This window comes from Pseudonaja textilis, chromosome 5 (genome assembly GCF_049901715.1).
Source record: "Pseudonaja textilis isolate UNSWEBS1 chromosome 5, rPseTex1.2, whole genome shotgun sequence".
NCBI lineage: Eukaryota > Metazoa > Chordata > Lepidosauria > Squamata > Elapidae > Pseudonaja > Pseudonaja textilis.
In genome coordinates, this window is record NC_141994.1 from 37,216,058 (window position 1) to 37,233,843 (window position 17,786).

The 17,786-nt window shown below is 35.5% G+C and overlaps 1 protein-coding gene across 2 annotated transcripts in view; it reads left to right on the forward strand.

The window, feature by feature from the left end:
• TMTC2 (transmembrane O-mannosyltransferase targeting cadherins 2) overlaps positions 1–17,786 on the forward strand; it is a 187,562-nt gene that overhangs the window by 115,884 nt on the left and 53,892 nt on the right. For both annotated transcript variants that reach the window (XM_026699094.2, XM_087934516.1), the window contains one exon: positions 9,096–9,210. In XM_026699094.2, coding sequence (XP_026554879.2) covers positions 9,096–9,210 — 115 coding nt within the window. The remainder of the gene's footprint in view (positions 1–9,095; positions 9,211–17,786) is intronic.

Genomic DNA, 17,786 nt, shown 5'->3' on the forward strand with positions numbered 1-17,786 from the left:
TTCCTCCATCAAAAGATCTTATACTGTAGATGGGATGCAATTAATGCACTTTCTATTTTTTAAGAGAACTGTGATGACCCAGAGTATCTCAGAAATATAACAAAAACCAAAATGTAAATAAAAATCCTTTAATGCCTTCAGCTTAGCTTCACTGTTTAATTGTTCACAGTGCAGGAGTAAACTATAACATTTCAAAGGCAAGAAACACAGTTCACATTCAAAGAGCCGATAACGAAGCAAAAACCAAAAACAAACCACACTGAATAAAGTTCCTTGACAGACCAGGATAGATAATTGCCAATTTCAGGAAGATAACCAGGTACAGTCGATTGGAAGAACTCCAACCAAGATAAAACTTCTTTAGAAATAAAACACTAATTTGTCTCCGGCATCTGTTAGCACGCAGGTCCAAACTCTTATGCAGATCTCACACCTGCAACCCATGAAGAGGATCATGGACCTCTCCTCCCGAGTAGATCACATTTTGCCCTGATCCTCTCCTCTCTGCGTGCCCTAGGATGGATAAGGGATGGGCCTGGGTCCTTCTCTGACTGCTCAGAGTCAGTCTCCACCAGGGGCATGACAAGAACATTTATGAGATTAAAGATTGTTTGCTACAGTGCTACAGCAAAATGATTTATTACATTTGTTCAGGTTTCTAAGATTTTTTTTAAAATTGTGTATAGATGCAAAAAGGGAAATGTAGGAAGAGAAGAGTGCCCATTTACATGAATCATCTTTACCCAATTTGTATATTTTCCTATAATATGCCATGGCACAGCTCATTCCATTCAGTTTGTTCAACCATTCCATTCCATGCGATCAGTTCGGAATCTGAGGAGGAAGGCCTAGGAAATAAGTTCTGTCCTTGAATTACAGAAGATTTTCTTGAATGAATGAATGCTTCCAAGGCTCAGGAATGAAGACAGAATTGAATGACATTGTCTTCTTTCCATTTAATGTTTTGAATCCTAATACCGATTGTTACTATTGTGTTTGTATTTTAACTATTTCATTCAGAGATGTATATTTTGATACCTACATTCTTTTTCCCCTTAAAATATTGCTAGTTGAAGGGTAACCAAATATCTGAATGTCTGCTTTCCATTCACTGAAGCCAGAAGCAGAGGATTGTGGAAAATGTCAGCCAAAATATCTGGAAGTCGCTAGATAACTTTCACCCAGTTTGGATATGTCCAACTCCCCCCCCCCCCATATTTTAATAAATTTTGCAAATACAGAATAAAGAAAATAACAAAACAACTGTTGCAAGCAAGACACAGAAAAGGGAAAAGGAAAAAAAGGTATGTATAACAAATATAAAATTAACAATAAACATATGGCCTCCACCCTAGTTGAATGTTGATACATGTGTCTCATACAAATCTAATAGGTTCCCTCCCTTGTCTTGTTGGTCTACAAATGACTATACATTTTCATTTATACTTGCTAAATTACTAATTTACATCACATTCTTTTAACATATATCTCAAATATACAAATCTATTATCTATCAATCAAATCAATCCAATACCTGTTCACAGTATTTTTTAACAGTAAAAAAGTATTAACTGTTAAACCACCCTCAAAAATAAATACATACCTTTCAATAAGTTGCTCTTTAACTCTGCCAATTCCACCAACACATATTGTCCCAATTATATATTCTTATCAGACAGATAAACAATGTTCACCCAGAAGAGCTCTCCATTAATAGATTAAAAAAGAATCAAATAATCTGAAAAACAAGTTTTAATCAAGATGACTAATATGCTTGGGTACACAAATAGCTGACAAAAAATTAATAATAGCATGTAAAATAATGATAAGGCTGTTTTAACCTGTACTGCAGTACCTAATTTAATAGTAGGATGTTTATTTATGAGTTTAGTGAACTGATACTAATGAACTATTCAAAAACATGACTCACAGATTTGCTTATTGTCACTGAAAATCACCACAGATATACAGAGAAGAACATACTGAAACAACTGCTGTCTTAAAGGGTTATGGACAAAGACTTTGAGCACCATCTGAGGACAAATGACAGTGAGGATTCAGATGCCTAATTCTATACCAGTTTCATGCCTATTCTTTTCCCATTTAATATATTGTTTTGCTTTCAAAAGAGTGACATGCATTATTTATTATTATTTACTTTATTAAATTTATTAGCCGCCTGTTTTGCCACAAAGCAACTCTGTAAGGTTTGTGTATTGTTAGTTACTTTGTGAATTTGGGAAAATAGTAAATATGGCTACTTAAGGAAGTTCAGTGTCGCTGAAAGACTGATAGTGTCAAGTATTTATTGCCAGCTTGCTGAAAGCCTAGTAAAATGACAGTCGTGTAAGTAAAATGGTTTTCAGACTTATGAAGCAATTGACTTGTATACAGAAATTCCAATTGGTCATAATTCTTTGAAGAAACTGACCACTGACAGGTTGATCAAACCGTAAGCATGCTATCATTCATGAAAGCATTTTATGGACATTGGAAGAATTGAGTTAAAATGAACATTTGTGATATTTTCTGATATGTATTTACATATGCGTGCATATGTGTTATTAAATTTAGGAACTGAACATGTGGAAACCATTTATTAATTTTTAGAGCATTTGTTTTGATAAGTTGATTTATATCAGCTGTATTATATCATGAATTTATATAAGCAAATCATATTTAAATTCAGTTATAGTATATTGTTGCTTTGAGCTAAACATAGACAATATTTAATATTTTATGGTTGGCTTGTAATTTAGTCGCAAAGGATCAAGTAATCTTATTCAATTAATAGGGTATGAAGGCAGAAAAATAATGGTATAGCATAATTTACTAGCAGTCAATAACCAGGAAATTGGGTAGCAGTGTGGGCAATGGCTATGACTAATAATAATGAAACTAAAATGTATTTCTTATCTATTTTACTTTGATGAACCCATTTTAAATAATGATATATTTTGAGAAATTAAAAAGAATATTAAAGAAATTTTAAAAAACATAGAAATATCCACATAGAACCAGTCTTTGAAACAGTGTAACAATTTTTATCAAATAATATTAGCAAAATATCAGAGAAAGAAATTCACCATGTAGGAGATAACATTTAATTTGATAGAATTATCATACGCAAAACCAGTTGACATTGCTGTCACTGAAGCAGTATGCAATATGCATAGTAACAGGATGCCTCAAACCCACACGAACAAATATTCTTGAAGGCATGCAAGAGCAATTAGAAGATGAAAGAGAGAATTTATGGAATAAGGAATAATCTCAGAAGAGAACATGGCTGAGGGATCTGATCTTCCTACGTTACTTGGAAGACATTGAATAGGTTGAAAGTGGGAGTGCCTAATACGTGCTCAAGTGGGATTTGCTGGCACTTAACAACATGCTGTGTGAATGTGGAGAGACACAGAAAGTAATTAATGTTTATGTCAATGTAGCTTACCTTTATTCTCCTCAGAATTCTGACTTCTAAATATTAAGTTCTCAATTTAAAAGACCCTTTAGAAGACTAAATTAAATCAACTAGATAATTCAAATAAAATCAACAATTACTTAAATTGATTGTAACTTAATTGGAAGTTGCATCCATTATATTTATTTTCTAACTGATTACAGTTTTATTGGCTTAATATTCCATATTCTCTCCTAAGAATTTTATTTCTGTTCTATAAACAATAAAGAAATGGTTGCAAGAATAACTAAATGCAAATTATTACTAATTTTATTCATATTATACTATGCTCTTCAATAATTCTCATTTAAAAAGATCTTGGATTTCATATGGTACAGTCATGTGACTATAAATTGTAATAGTATATTCTAATAAAGATGGTTTCTATAAAGTGCTTCACAGAGAAGTAAAAATGCTGGCCTGTTCATTAATGAAGAAATTGTGGACTTTGGTCTTTTTCAGTGGCCTTCATGGGTATATATTTTGTCATATTCTTGTGAGCTCTAAATTATGTCCCTTCCTGTCTTTCTAATGAGATTAAACTATTGCTGATATACACATTTTTATTGATGCCCACATCAGCCAAATTATGACTTCTTGAATACTCATAATTCTTGTAAAGTAGATTAATTGATGTCTAGTTTGATTTTTTAAGTTATTTCTAGCTAAAGAAGTATAAACTATACTTGATAAACTATGCTGAATGTAATTTAAATATAGTTATTATATATTTTCTATCTAGTGTGTGAAAGTTTTGATGTGTGATCTTCAGATCAAAATATGTAATTTGATCATTTTAAATTGTTCTTGGTATCTGTTAGGAATGTAAGTCACCTAACATTTGAGTTGGAAATATATAAACCAGGATAGACATTTTAATACTGTCTCTTTAAGGAAATGCTAAAATTGTAATTGGGTGTAGTTCCTCAAACGGCCATAAGATGGAGCCAGAAACCTGGCTTGTTCCTGTTCTGTTGTCCTTTTCTGGAGAGTGTTGCTGTTCCTGTATTGACTGTTGCTGATCGTTGATGTGAGTCTATTACTGAACTGTTTTTGATACTGGACTTTGTTATTGGATTATCCCTGGACTGAAAACTGACTGCTTTAACTGTGAATGACTTGGACTGTTTTGTTGAACTTTGCTTAACCATTTTACTGGAAGTAAAAGCCTACATTTTACTATACAGTGTATCTGTGTGCTAATTGTTATTCTTCACTACTCTCACTACGTCTCCCTGTGTGCACTCATTCTCCTAACGGGGAATTACTTCAACTGTATCTAATATTAAATAGATGTACTTACGTATTTATATCTACTGCCATATCTTTAATGTTTGGCACTGTTGCTTTATGACTTAGGTATCTGAGGCACCTTTGAGTGCAGTAAAAGACTTTGGTCTTTGTATCTCCCTATTCGGATGAAAGATGAATTTCTTGCAGATACAAAATAATTAGAGCTGCAGAACAATGTTATGAATTTTATCAGAGCCACAAAACTGATAGCAAGTGCTTGGCTGACTAAACTGTGTACACTAACCTTGTAAATACAGCTGCAAATCCACCCATAGCATGGATCAGTGTGACGGGCCAGACAAGCCCGAAGCCTTCCTCATGCCCAGTTGGTGGTTTATCGTCCTCATCCTCTTGAATAGCAAAGCTGTATCAAAAACAGTTTTTGAAATTCTTCTGCCTTTCAGATTCATTTGCTATAGCATTTGGGAACTTCTCAGCACCACAACTGATCAAATGTTTCTTTTGACCATGTTGAACTAGTTGTAAGATATTTGGATGCTATTCAAATTAAGTAATGCTGCTCCTGAAACTTAATTTTAGCATTATATACCCCTCAGTGTAGGAGTCTTGGGAGATCGTTCACTTAATATGTACAGAGCAGAAAAAAATCTGACTCTTGAGTAAGTTTTCTCTATGAATACTTGCTACTTATCTTTATTGATAACTTTTTTGTCATAGATATTGGTAATATTTTTCTATCTCTTGCGGTATGAAATTGAACCAGAACAATTTAATTAGATCTAATATTAGACTTATCAAAAAATAGATGGAAAATAAGGGCATTGCCAAAAGAGACATAAAATGTGATTTTTTTATTTAACTGTAAATAAGACTTGCATTTGATAGAGAAAAAGTCAGTAGAATTATTTTGTAATGTCTCATTAATTTTTTTACAGTATTTATTAAAAATTCCTGGATTCCTGTATGTCTCCTTGATTAGATCAGTCCAGCTTGCTTGGGAGGACACCTGGCATGTTTTTTGATTCATATGAAAGTTATATTTCATTGAAGAAATTAAGCATAAACAATAGCTTTTGGGATCTGATTGTGTATATTTTGCATATAACTTGCATATAACATTGAATACCTCTGTCTTGTTTCAGCTAAAATATATGAAAGAAAAAAATGGGGAGAGGGATTTCTTTTCTTTTTTTTTAATTTTTATTGGTTTTTAAGACAAACAGACAAACAAAACATAAAAACATAAAGCCATCCTCCACATATATACATACATACATACATACTGTATGTATGTGTGTGTGTGTGTGTGTGTACACACACACACACACACACGGTTGGTTTACAAATTGTTTTTGCTTCCATTTCGTAGTCTTCAATTACAATTACATTGTGTATATTCTCATATTTTCAATCAAATATTAAATACATTGATATCATTGTTAATCAATCATTTGACTATACTTTTATTCATGTTTCACGAAATAATCCATATTTTACTTAATTTGTTTTATGACAGTTCATATTATCATCTCAAATCTATCCTACAATCATTTTGTAGCTATAATAAGAAAAGAATACATCTTTATATATTTATTATTTTCTAAGAATCTACATATTTTATTACCATGTTTTATTGTCTAACCATTGATAGAATAGATCCCAAATTTTATAAAATTGTTTATCATCTTGTTCTCTGATTTCAAATGTCAATCTACTCATTTCAGCACATTCCAATATTTTCTTAATGATTTCCTCCTGTAATGGTATTTTCTCATTTTTCCAGTTTTTGGCAAATACAATCCTATCCTCTGTTAATACACTTACAATCAGGTATTTCAATTCTTTACTATATATTTCAGGTAAAATTCCCAATAAAATATCTCTGGTTTCAAGTCTATATGCTTTTTTGTCATTTTTTCCAACCACATGTGGATTTTAGTCCAATATTTTTTAGCATCCGCACAAGTCCACCACATATGGTAATATGAACCAGGTGTCTGATGACATTTCCAACATTTTTCAGATTTGTTCTTGAACCTTCTTGCTATTCTTGTTGGGGGAAAATACCACCTGTAAAACATCTTATACAGATTTTCTTTATATGCTGTTGACATTGTCATTTTATAATTTTGAGACCACAATTTTTGCCATTTCTCTAGATCAATCCCATATCCAAAATTCTTCCTCCAAGCAATCATAGTTTCTTTAACTTGTTCTTCTTCTAGTTTAATTTCTAATCAATATCCATACAATTTTTCAATCTTTACCTGTCAAAATCTTATCTAAATCAGTCAGTTTATCATAGAAACCTTCTGTTTTAGAATCTTTATCATACCTTGAATGTATTTGCGCATATGAAAACCAATTCATCTTTATATCTTGTTCCTCTAATTTTTGCATAGATTTAAGTTCACCCTTTTCATGCAATATTTCACCAAATCTAACTGATTGTTCTTTTTTATATATTATAGGATAAGAAAATGCTTCAATAGTCGATAGCCAGACTGCAATTTCCAAACAACATTGTCTTTTAGTCTTCTCCCAGTTTAACCACAGAGACTCTCGTATATAATGTCTTCTAAAATACCCCTAAAATACCCCATAGAAAAGCATGCCACCCCAACAACAGGTCATGTCCTTCTAGTGTCAACAATCTAGTATTTCTTAATGTTATCCATTCCATTAAAATCTCCCATCATAACTATATTTTCATAGTCCAGTTCAATTATTTTCATATGTAATTTTTTATAAAATTCTTCTTGATTGTCATTCGGGGCATAGACTGCAATCAGGAGTGTTTTCATAGTAAAGTAAATATTTTTCCTAGTTTTGGCTGTATCAGCAATTGTTCATATTGCTTTTTGATATGTACTTCTTGTAGGCAGATTATATCAAATTTTAATTTCTCTAATTTATGGAAAGTTTTCCTTCTTTTAACAGCTGAGTTGAGTCCATTTATGTTAATTGTAATCAGTTTTTTCTCTTCCATGGTTATATTTTGTAGTTAGGTTTAGCAGCTCTCGTAGATCTTGGTTCACGTTGTTCTTTGGCTTCCACCTTTCCACCTACTGCACCTTCTTCTTTTTCAGTCGCCATTTGGCAGTCCTCTTGGAATTCAGTTAATGACATTTCTTTTTCTGCCTCCTCCTCTTTCCCTCCAAAATATTCTGTGTAAAATAATTCAGCTTTCTCAATTGAGTCAATTCTATGTCTCTGTTCTTGCCATGTGAACATTAAACCTTCTGGAATCAGCCATCTATAATTCACTTCTTTTTAAAGTAGCATTTTGGTCAGAAATCGGTATTCTCTTCTCATCTCTCTCACTCTTCTGAGTACTTGAGTATTTTTGTTCTATTGCCAAAATCAGGGGTATCATTTGCAAAATCTGCAAATGTGGTAGATGGCATTTTCTCCAATCCATAAAATAGCAGTCAAGCAACAGACTGTACACAGGGTATATAGTTAATTGCACATTTTATTAGCAATTTCACTGCCTGTAGAAATTAGCTTCTCCCCCTAGAAGAGACTGTCAAGTACAGATAGGCTTTCAACATTTGTTTAGTGACCATTGGAAGTTACAATGGCACTGAAAAAAAAGACTTATGATTGTTTTTCACACTTAGACTGTGGCAGCATCCCCTTGGTCATGTGATTACAATTCAGGGGCTTGGCAACTGGCATGTATTTATGACAGTTGCACTGCTTGAGGTCATATGATCACAATTTGCAACCTTCCCAACTGGCTTCTGACAAGCAAAGTCAATGGGCGAAGCTAAATTCACTTAACAACTGAGTTACTAACTTAACAACTACAATGATTCACTTGCCAGTGGCAAGAAAATATGAACCATAATTCACTTTAACAACTGTCTTATTTAGCAACAGAAATTTCAGCCTCCATTGTGGTTGTAAACTGAGAACTAACTATAACCTGTAACCATTCATGTAACCAATTCAAGTGTACCTGTAATAACCATTACCTATACAAATAAAAAAGCAACGAACCTAAGCCATGAAACTGGCCCTAATAATATATATAACACAGCATTTCTTGTTCTTGCATACTCAGCGCCCAGTAGTTCATGTACGAAAAAAATTGCTCCTATATTTCAGTGTAAAAATTGTAAGAAATTTGTGATGCTGAAAATATATTGAGAGTATATGGCTTTGGGAATTAAAACGGTGGCTGTGGTTCAAAATGTGTATTATTATTACTAGTATGTGAAATAGCGTATCTAATGAAAATGGGGTGGGCTGAGGTCTTGAAACTGAATCAGAGAAAAGATTATTAGGTCTTGTCATAATAACTCCTTATTCAGATATTAAATTGTGTATAATTGGACTGCAATTCCTTCTCAATACTATGTTCTTCTCTTGGCAGCATGGGGTAACCTTGGAAATGTTTTGAAGAGCCAGAGTAAGATTTCTGAAGCTGAAAGCGCCTATAGAAATGCCTTGTATTATCGCAGCAACATGGCTGATATGCTTTATAATTTGTAAGTATATATGGCTTCCTTTTTATATGTGTCTGTGAATTAAATCATTTATTAAGATTCAGGAAATGCAAATTATATTCAGCTATTTTTTTCCCTCTATCTTTCATCTCTCCTCTTGCCTTTGGTTACCTTTCATTAATCTTATTTCAAACTCCAACATAGACAGATTTCCTTCTGTTCTCCACATCTAGCAGATCATCAGATACTTTGACTCTGCTTTGCAGTGAAATAGCAGCTAATTTCCCAGAAGATCTAGTGGGGTGCTGTATTTATGAATAGCCCTTTAGATTCAACCCAGCACCTTGCCACAGATCCAGCTGTCTAGAACTTACCAGCAGGCCCCACGTCACTACAGCAGTTGAGATTGCTATTTTATCAACTTTAATTGGTAAATTAATGGCAGCTTTTCTTTATAACAAGGATTTGGAAACCAATTTCCACACTGTGGCAGTCTATTTAGATTGCTGTATTGTAGTGTACTTAGAAGCTTGCTTGAAAGTTACAGTTAATGCTGATTTTCTGTATACAAAATGAAGAAATTCTTTTTGGCACACACGAAAATGATTGCAAGCACAACTTAAAACATGGCTTGAGAAATATTTCTTCTTCCACAATAATATTTATTCTTGGTTACTCTTTGTGACATACTTGGCAATTGATTAGGAGCAGCCAGAATGATTACTTGCCCACCTCATTTTGTCCGCCCAGAAAAAGCTATTGTAGAGAGAAAGATTAAATATTCAATGGCATGCTTTGAACAATTGTTTCATTTTTGCTGAAAGAGTCAACAGAGTCTCAACTGAAACGGCAAAGACGGGGAAAGATGTAAAGAGGTAACCTTGGCAAGTGGGCACATGCAGCAGGGAAGAATATTCCATTTGTGCAGAGGGTGGGCACTTGTGTCTTCCACTTGCGCAAATGGAGCTGTGTGCACTTGCTCACCGCTCATGTGAAACCATCCCCTCCCCCCAGCTGTTCTACAAAGTCAGAAAGGTTGTAGAACTTTTCTGTTGAGCATTATCAGTGATGTACAGTATTATTTTCAAACTGTAATAATTGGTGTATGTTTTTTCAGATGCTTCTGCATTTTAATGTTTTATTTAATATTTACTTGCTGTTGAATATAGATCCCAACTTTTTGTTTATTCCAACAGTCAAGGTATTTGAATAGAATGGATGAAAAAGAATGTATGTATGTGAAAAAGCAGGGACTGTTGTAAATAAAACCCAGTTCATCTTTAGCTACAGTTAAATGGCTAAAGAAAGATAGAGGAACATACCATTTTTCTTCCTTCCTATTTGTTCAGGCCTTGGTTCCTTCTGTACTGTATTTTCATTGGTAATCATGCTTACACAATATTGGAGAGATATAGACTAAATGGATTTTGAACAACTACGGTGACACAATAGTCAGAATGCAGTATTGCAGGCAAACTGTCCACAGCCTGGAGTTTGATCCTGATGGGGCTCCAGGTTGACTCAGCCTTTCATCCCTCCATGATCACTAAAAGTAGGACCAAGGTTGTTGAGGGCAATTTGCTGGCTTTGTGAACTGCTTAAAGAGGACTGTAAAACACAGTGGAGCGGTATATAAATCTAAGTGCTATTGCTATTTACTTTTACCCTCCGATTGAATATTCAGGTACTGAATGATGTAATTTAAAATTTCATTTTAAATGTCATTTGTAAATAGCCTCATTCCTGTTCTTTCTTAATTTAGAGGAGCAGTAACAGGGAAGAGGTTGTTTCTTGAATCATTGTTAAGCTTCAGAAAGAGAACTATTGTTAAATATTAAAACATGGGATATAGATAAGGGATCAGTAGAGGAGTACACGTTTATTGGAAATCTTACTAAAATTGATTTATATTTTTATCTTGTCTTCCACAATAATGTTGGCTTAAATTCAAGGATCTGGAAGCAATTCAAAAGATCAAGTTAAAAAGATATAAGTCTTCACCCATTTCAATCTCAGATTTGCCAAATATGAACTTTAGGCAATATATATTGATCTTTATTTTTCTAGGTGGAAATGGACATTCAAAATGCAGTTGCAGTTAATAACTAGGGTTGTTTTTTTTTTGAATTATATCACTGCATAACTTCTGTCTCGTGCCAATTTTGAATGGCTTCATCCAGTATAAATTATCCTTCCCAAGCCTTTTTTGGAATATGCATGCATAAGGATTTTAATTAATTGGATTGTTTGTAATTCAACTTCTGTCACTATTGCAGTATGTTGATTTGAACACTATGCCATACTATTTCTCAAAAATTGCATTTTGATTCTTTTTGCCCTATCATAAATCAATGTTGTCAGGCAATCCATATTTTAAATTTGTTTTTTTAAACAAACTTTTATATGGAATCTTGGATTTAATCTTATGTTTCTACTTTAGATCAATTATTGAGTAATATTGATATTTTTTCTCATTTTCTATGTTAAAGAAGAAATATAATTTTCTTTTGCCACTCTGTAGCAATAATAGCAATATCTACTGACATTTCAATTTGGAGCAGCAACAATTTCAGATTCAGTACACCTAAATACCAGATTTTAGTATTACCAATCAGTTTTTATTATGGTTGTTGCCAAAAAAACTCAATTGTGAAGACCGAATGGAATACAGGACTGGAGAGTCCCATTTTTTTTAAAGAACAAGAGACTGCTTTTATGTCTGCATCAAAAATTTAAGTAGATCTTATATTATAGCTTATTCTATAAAAATACTAGTTATAATCCATCACATTAGTTTAGAAAAGAAATGAATAATTAATAATGCTGTTGGTGATTCAGAAAGTGAGAATTGCTTTTTTTTACAATGTCATATGATTGTCTAGGAAGTCATACATATATTAATTGGGATATTTTCAATATTTTTAGCCAACTTCTTTTGATTTATACACCAGCTACTTGTCATTCCACAGCTGGACAGCAGAAATTCTCTGTTTCATTCTTACTGCAAAGAAACTTATTATTCCACACTGGAAAGATAAATTTACAATTCCAATTACTTAATGGACTGAAGACCTGATGTTGCTTGAAGTCTCTGAAGTTGCTGATTGATGTAGACTTTGTAGTCATTATTATTAGACTTGGTCGTCGCTTTATTAAAATGTTTATGTAACACACACCAAAAGAATAGTGCACGCACACCAAAAGAATAGTATTTTATGTATTATTTATTATGTCCAGAGATTTTAAGCTGTTGTGTGAACTTTATGTCTATACATAGAGATTGCTATATTCATACTTAAATAATCTTTGTTTTAAATTTCACACAACCTGAAATCTGTGATAGTCAGATTCATACTTAAATAATCTTTGTTTTAAATTTCACACAACCTGAAATCTGTGATAGTCAGATTCACAACAAGGAAGTTGTAATTCAGTGTTATATGGTAGTCATATAGCAAACTTCAGTTTATGCTTCAGATGAAATCAGAAACTATATTTAATTAAATTGTCTGCATTGTAGGTCATAAAAATTGTCTTTCTGCAGATACAAAAGGGTTGTGCTAATAAGACAAGATATAATCATCCAAGCATGACTTCTGCAGGAGATATCATATTTGCAGCTATCCCAACAGTAATTTCAGGCACTATAGTTGCATTCATGTACATGAGAGAAGATAATTAAAGAGATTGACAGTATCTTCTTGCAAACTAATTAGTAGCAGCATCAAAGTTAGCTACAATGAGTATCTGTTGTGCATATAGGGGTGCTTAGACTGAGCATGTAAATATATGTTTATATCCTTGAGAACACATACACATACCTATGTATTTGTATCCATGGAAGGAAAGGAGGGAGGGAGGGAGAGAGGAAGGAAGGAAATACACACACACACACAGAGACATACACATACACATTCTTTTAAACATTTTCCTTTTGAAGTATATAAATAAAACAGAAGTTATCTACTGTTTTTGCTTTGGATGCATCAGAAAAAAAATAGGATATGGAAGATAAATAGGGATTTTTACTTTCTAAAGATATTACTCTTCCATCCCCTCCCCGTTTTGCTGATTGAAAACATGTAGGTTATGGGCATTACATTGTTCTAATAAAAGTTTACTAAACAATATTAAATAAATATTTAATTATTTACTAGAATTCAATAGTCATTCTTGCATCTGCTTTTCATTTTCCATCTATACAGATTTTAAATAGCCAGTGAAAGAGCTCTAAAAATACTTGCATTGTGGACAAGAAGGGAAAAATAAAATTGAATTGCTACACTGGCTGCCAATATTAAAATTGCTAATAAAAGCAAAATGTTCATTCTGAGGTCTGCTAATAAAAGAAATAGATTAAAAACTTGTAAAATAAACATGATATAATACAGTGCATTATATTGAATATTTCAAAAGCAAAACTTAGCTTTTTCAATATGGGAAAGCAATTTATCTAACATTCTTAGCAATACAGCCTTTCAATGGGAAGCAAATTTTTAAAGAGAATATGTTATCAAAGAATAATTCTAAATACATATTATAGAACAAATGAAAAATAATTTGTGCTTACTTCAGTATCCTAATTCTGATATGATTTTGAATCTGAAATAAACTACCACTACTTTATATCAACCATGTGCAATTATTATGGATAAAAAAGTAAACTTCGAGTTTTATATTTTCATCCCTTAATAGCATATTAATTCTGTCTGCCAGAATTAACAAATAATAGCCTTTTAACAACATAAAATGCGTGTTGTTTTACCTGAACACCATTTCTCCTTGTAGCCGAGACAGGACAGGAGTGGGTTGCTCTTGTCCGAGCTGCTTGGACTGAGTCTGTCTAAAAGGCTGATTAACCTAGCTCCATCCACTCTGGGTGGCTCCTCCCAGCTTTTGTCAAAACCATCACAACAGACAGGACTGCCTCTGAAAAAGACAAATAGAGACCGTTATTGGGTCCCCCCTCCCATCAGCCCACAGTACGGACCAGTTCCATTAGGGTGGAGCTGACCAGTCTTGCCTACAAGGAGAAATGGTGTTCAGGTAAAACAACTCCCATTCTCGCTTGTAAGGCTGTGACAGGTCAGTGGGACATACCAAAGCTGGATTGTCCTCAGGAGGGTTTAAGACTGATTCTGGTCCCCATGCTCCGTGACAGCTCTCTGCAGAACCCTTCTGCCAAATGCAGCATCCACTGAAGCAAAGGCATCCAGATGGTAGTGGCGAATGAAAGGAGATAGGGATGTCCACATGGCTGCCTTGCAGACCTCTTCAATTGATGCCTGCATTGCCCAGGCTGCAGTTGTTGCCGCACTGCAAGTGGAATGAGCCGTAATACCTCTGGGTACCGGTAGGGAATGACTTGAGTACACTCTGGATATACAAGACTTAATCCACCTGCTGATTGTGGATGGAGACACTTTTCCCCAACATAACAGGTTGGAAGGAACAAAAATGGGATTCCAAAAAATGGGATTCCATTCTGCGGAAGTCAGGTGTCCTTTTGATATAGACCTTCAGTGTCCAACGCACATCTAAGATGTCCTAAGCTTTTTCTAAATCATGAACTGGCTTGGGGCAGAAATCTGGAAGAACCAGTTCTTGGGACCTGTGGAACAAGGAGTTTACCTTGGGGATAAATGCTGGATCCAACCTCAAAACAATCCAGTGAGAATGAAAGATACAGAGATTTGAGCAAACTGAGAGAGTGACCAACTCCGATATTCTTCTGGCTGAAGTGATTGCCACCAAGAAGGCTACCTTCAGAGTAAGTAGATGCATGCTAGCCAGTCTTAAAGGCTCAATTGGAACCTTAGTCAGGGACGGCAACATCTTAAACAAATCTCACATAGCATACCTGTGTACTACAGGAGGGCAAAGATTGGCCTCCCTTCTGTGGAATCTATGGACTGTAGGATGATGTGCTAAGGACTCCAATTTTCCACAAGTCAACACCTTCCAGCTGTATCAGGTGACCAAGTTGGGCTATGGTCCTGGAGGAAGGTCCAGGTTCCTGATCCTGAATGTCAACCTCACTGATGCGAAGCAGAAGTTTCTTTTTCTGGAGATCTTGTCCTAGAAGCCTTTTGCAGTTTGGCAATATGCTTCTCTATGATCTTCTAGTGCCTGGAAGCCTTCTTTGTCCACCTTAGAGGCCTTATCTGGCTGCTTTCCCTGTTTGCTGCTTGAAGCAGATGGAGCTGCCCTGTGGGATCTTGCTTCTCTGGAGTCCCTGCCTCTGGAGTCCCTTCCAGGGGCATCCACCATCTTGACTGCAGAAGGCCTTCTGGACTAACAGTCCTGTGCAAGGAGGACAACACACGAAGGATTCTTCAGTTATAAAAGCCAGGAGATATCTTCTTTTTTTAACCCCAGCCTCCATGAACCACTCTTCTTCAGCCCTATGCAACTTCAGTAAGAGGTTTTAACACCTCCTACTGGGACTCATACCCATTAGGGCCTAATAGGGCTTTTGAATATAGACTAGGCCTGGCCTGAAGCCTGGGGGTCCTGGTCTACTTCAGAGATAGGGACAGGTTCTCCCACTGGAATGAAATAGATTAAATAGCGCCTACTCTTCATTGTCTTCAGGCCTAGCAACAGCAAGAGGCTGATGGCCTAGTGCTGGCCAGGCGCTGGAGTAGTAGAGTAGCAGGCCTAGCTTCTTCAAAATGGCTGCTTCGGGCCTAGAAGACCTTCAAAATAGCCACCGCTGGCACAAGGAGAACCAAAATGGCCACCTCTGGTCATGAGGCTTTCTGCTTAACTGAGGAACCCCAACAAAGGTTTCCCAGCCTTTGACTGCTCCCTGGATCGCAAGGGCACCTGCTGGGCTGGCTGCTCGAATCGCAGCTCTCCTCTTCACCATGGAGGCTTGGAAATAGCCCCGCGGTTCCAGATAGTGTGGGCTGCTGCTGCCCATACTCCAAAATGGCTGCTTGGTCCCCCCGGCTTCCTCTTCACCGTGGAGGCCCGAAAATGGCTCTGTGGCCCTCACCAGCTGCTCCGGAGTGCTGGAGCATCTCTCAGCTGTTGTGCGGCTCCAATAAATAGTTGAGAGTTGGAGCCGCATTTTTTTGAAGTTTGAGATTTTTTAGAGATTGAAGATTTTCCTGATTTTTTAGAGATTGAAGAAACTTTTGCAATAGAGGGTGCCTTTTGAATATAAAGGCAGGAGAGGCAGTGAATTGTGTCCATCCTGGCTAAGGACTGAGTCGAAAACTGGGAAAAGCCACCCAGAGTGGGCGGAGCTAGGCTAATCAGCCTTTTAGACAGACTCAGTAGAAGCAGCTAGGACAAGAGCAACCCACTCCTGACCTGTCACAGCCTTACAAGGGAGAACATGCCAATCTTTTCCAGTAGTAGTGTAACAGCCTTTGCACAAGAGAATTCAGATTTTTTGCAGAATTTCATCAATGGACTTGGTCCTATTATGAATCATTCAAGCTACCTGTCACAGCTGGCAAATTGAACATTTCAGTGGAACACCCTGCACTATTGCCAGAATCTATTTGCCCCACATCAATCATATTAGTAGAAAGTCCACAACCTGTTGTTGAAAACCTCAAGGTCCTGCCAAAAAACAGCTGGATCTCTAGATGCCCCAGAGCTTAATTGTAGTGCTAAAATTGGAATACCTCTGCCATACATTTCTTATAGCTTTTGGCACTAGCACATTGTCAGTTGAGCTAGGAAATCTGATTGATAGCTCAGATTATCATCACTGTAAAGTACAAGAACAATCAGGAGAGTAAAGATCTACTGGGCTACACAACATTCAATTAGGACAGTAGCTGATATAAACAGCAGCTTATCACATCCAGTAGAAGTCTAAGTCACATATGGTAAAAGGACTTTGTATAACTACCCAAGATTCAGCCAACCTAGTTTTGTTAAATTAATGAGATTTGGATCTAGGTTTAGTGAAAGTATCACAGTCTTGAGTAGATTTTTCTGGAGGAGAAAGCAAAGCAAAATGCATCATACTGCTGATGGACCATGCATCTGCCTCAAGGAACAAAATGGGTCTCATTCATACCTGAATATTTGGGATATTTCTAGAGCAGAGTTTAATCTACACTTTTGCTGAAATTTGTGCATTTTAGAATGAGATTAGAATTTAAGACTATACCTTGAAGAGACTTAAGTATTTAAGAAAGTTTGTGTAATATATGTCTATCTCTGTATATAGGTACTGCTTTGTGAATTGGTGTACAAATTATTATACATACAGTGGGACCTTGGGTCACAACCGTAATCCATTACAGGACTTCGGTCACAATCCAATTTGGTAGCAAACAGAAGCAAGACTGACTGCCCATGCGCCTCTCCGCATGCATGGAAGGGGAAATCGCCACGGGAAGAAAAATCACCGTGGCTGTACTGATCGGCACCCAACGATCTGTTCATGACCAGTAGCAACAATTTTCCCAAATTTTTGGTCATCACCAGATTTGGTCATGAACAAAAGCATTCGTGACCCGAAGTTCTACTGTATGCACAATGATCAGATGATCATTGATATTCAATTTATTAATCTGACAAAGTAGACCACAACCTATTTCTTAGTAAGCTAGAAAAAAGTGGAATAGATAGCACCACCACTAGACGGACTC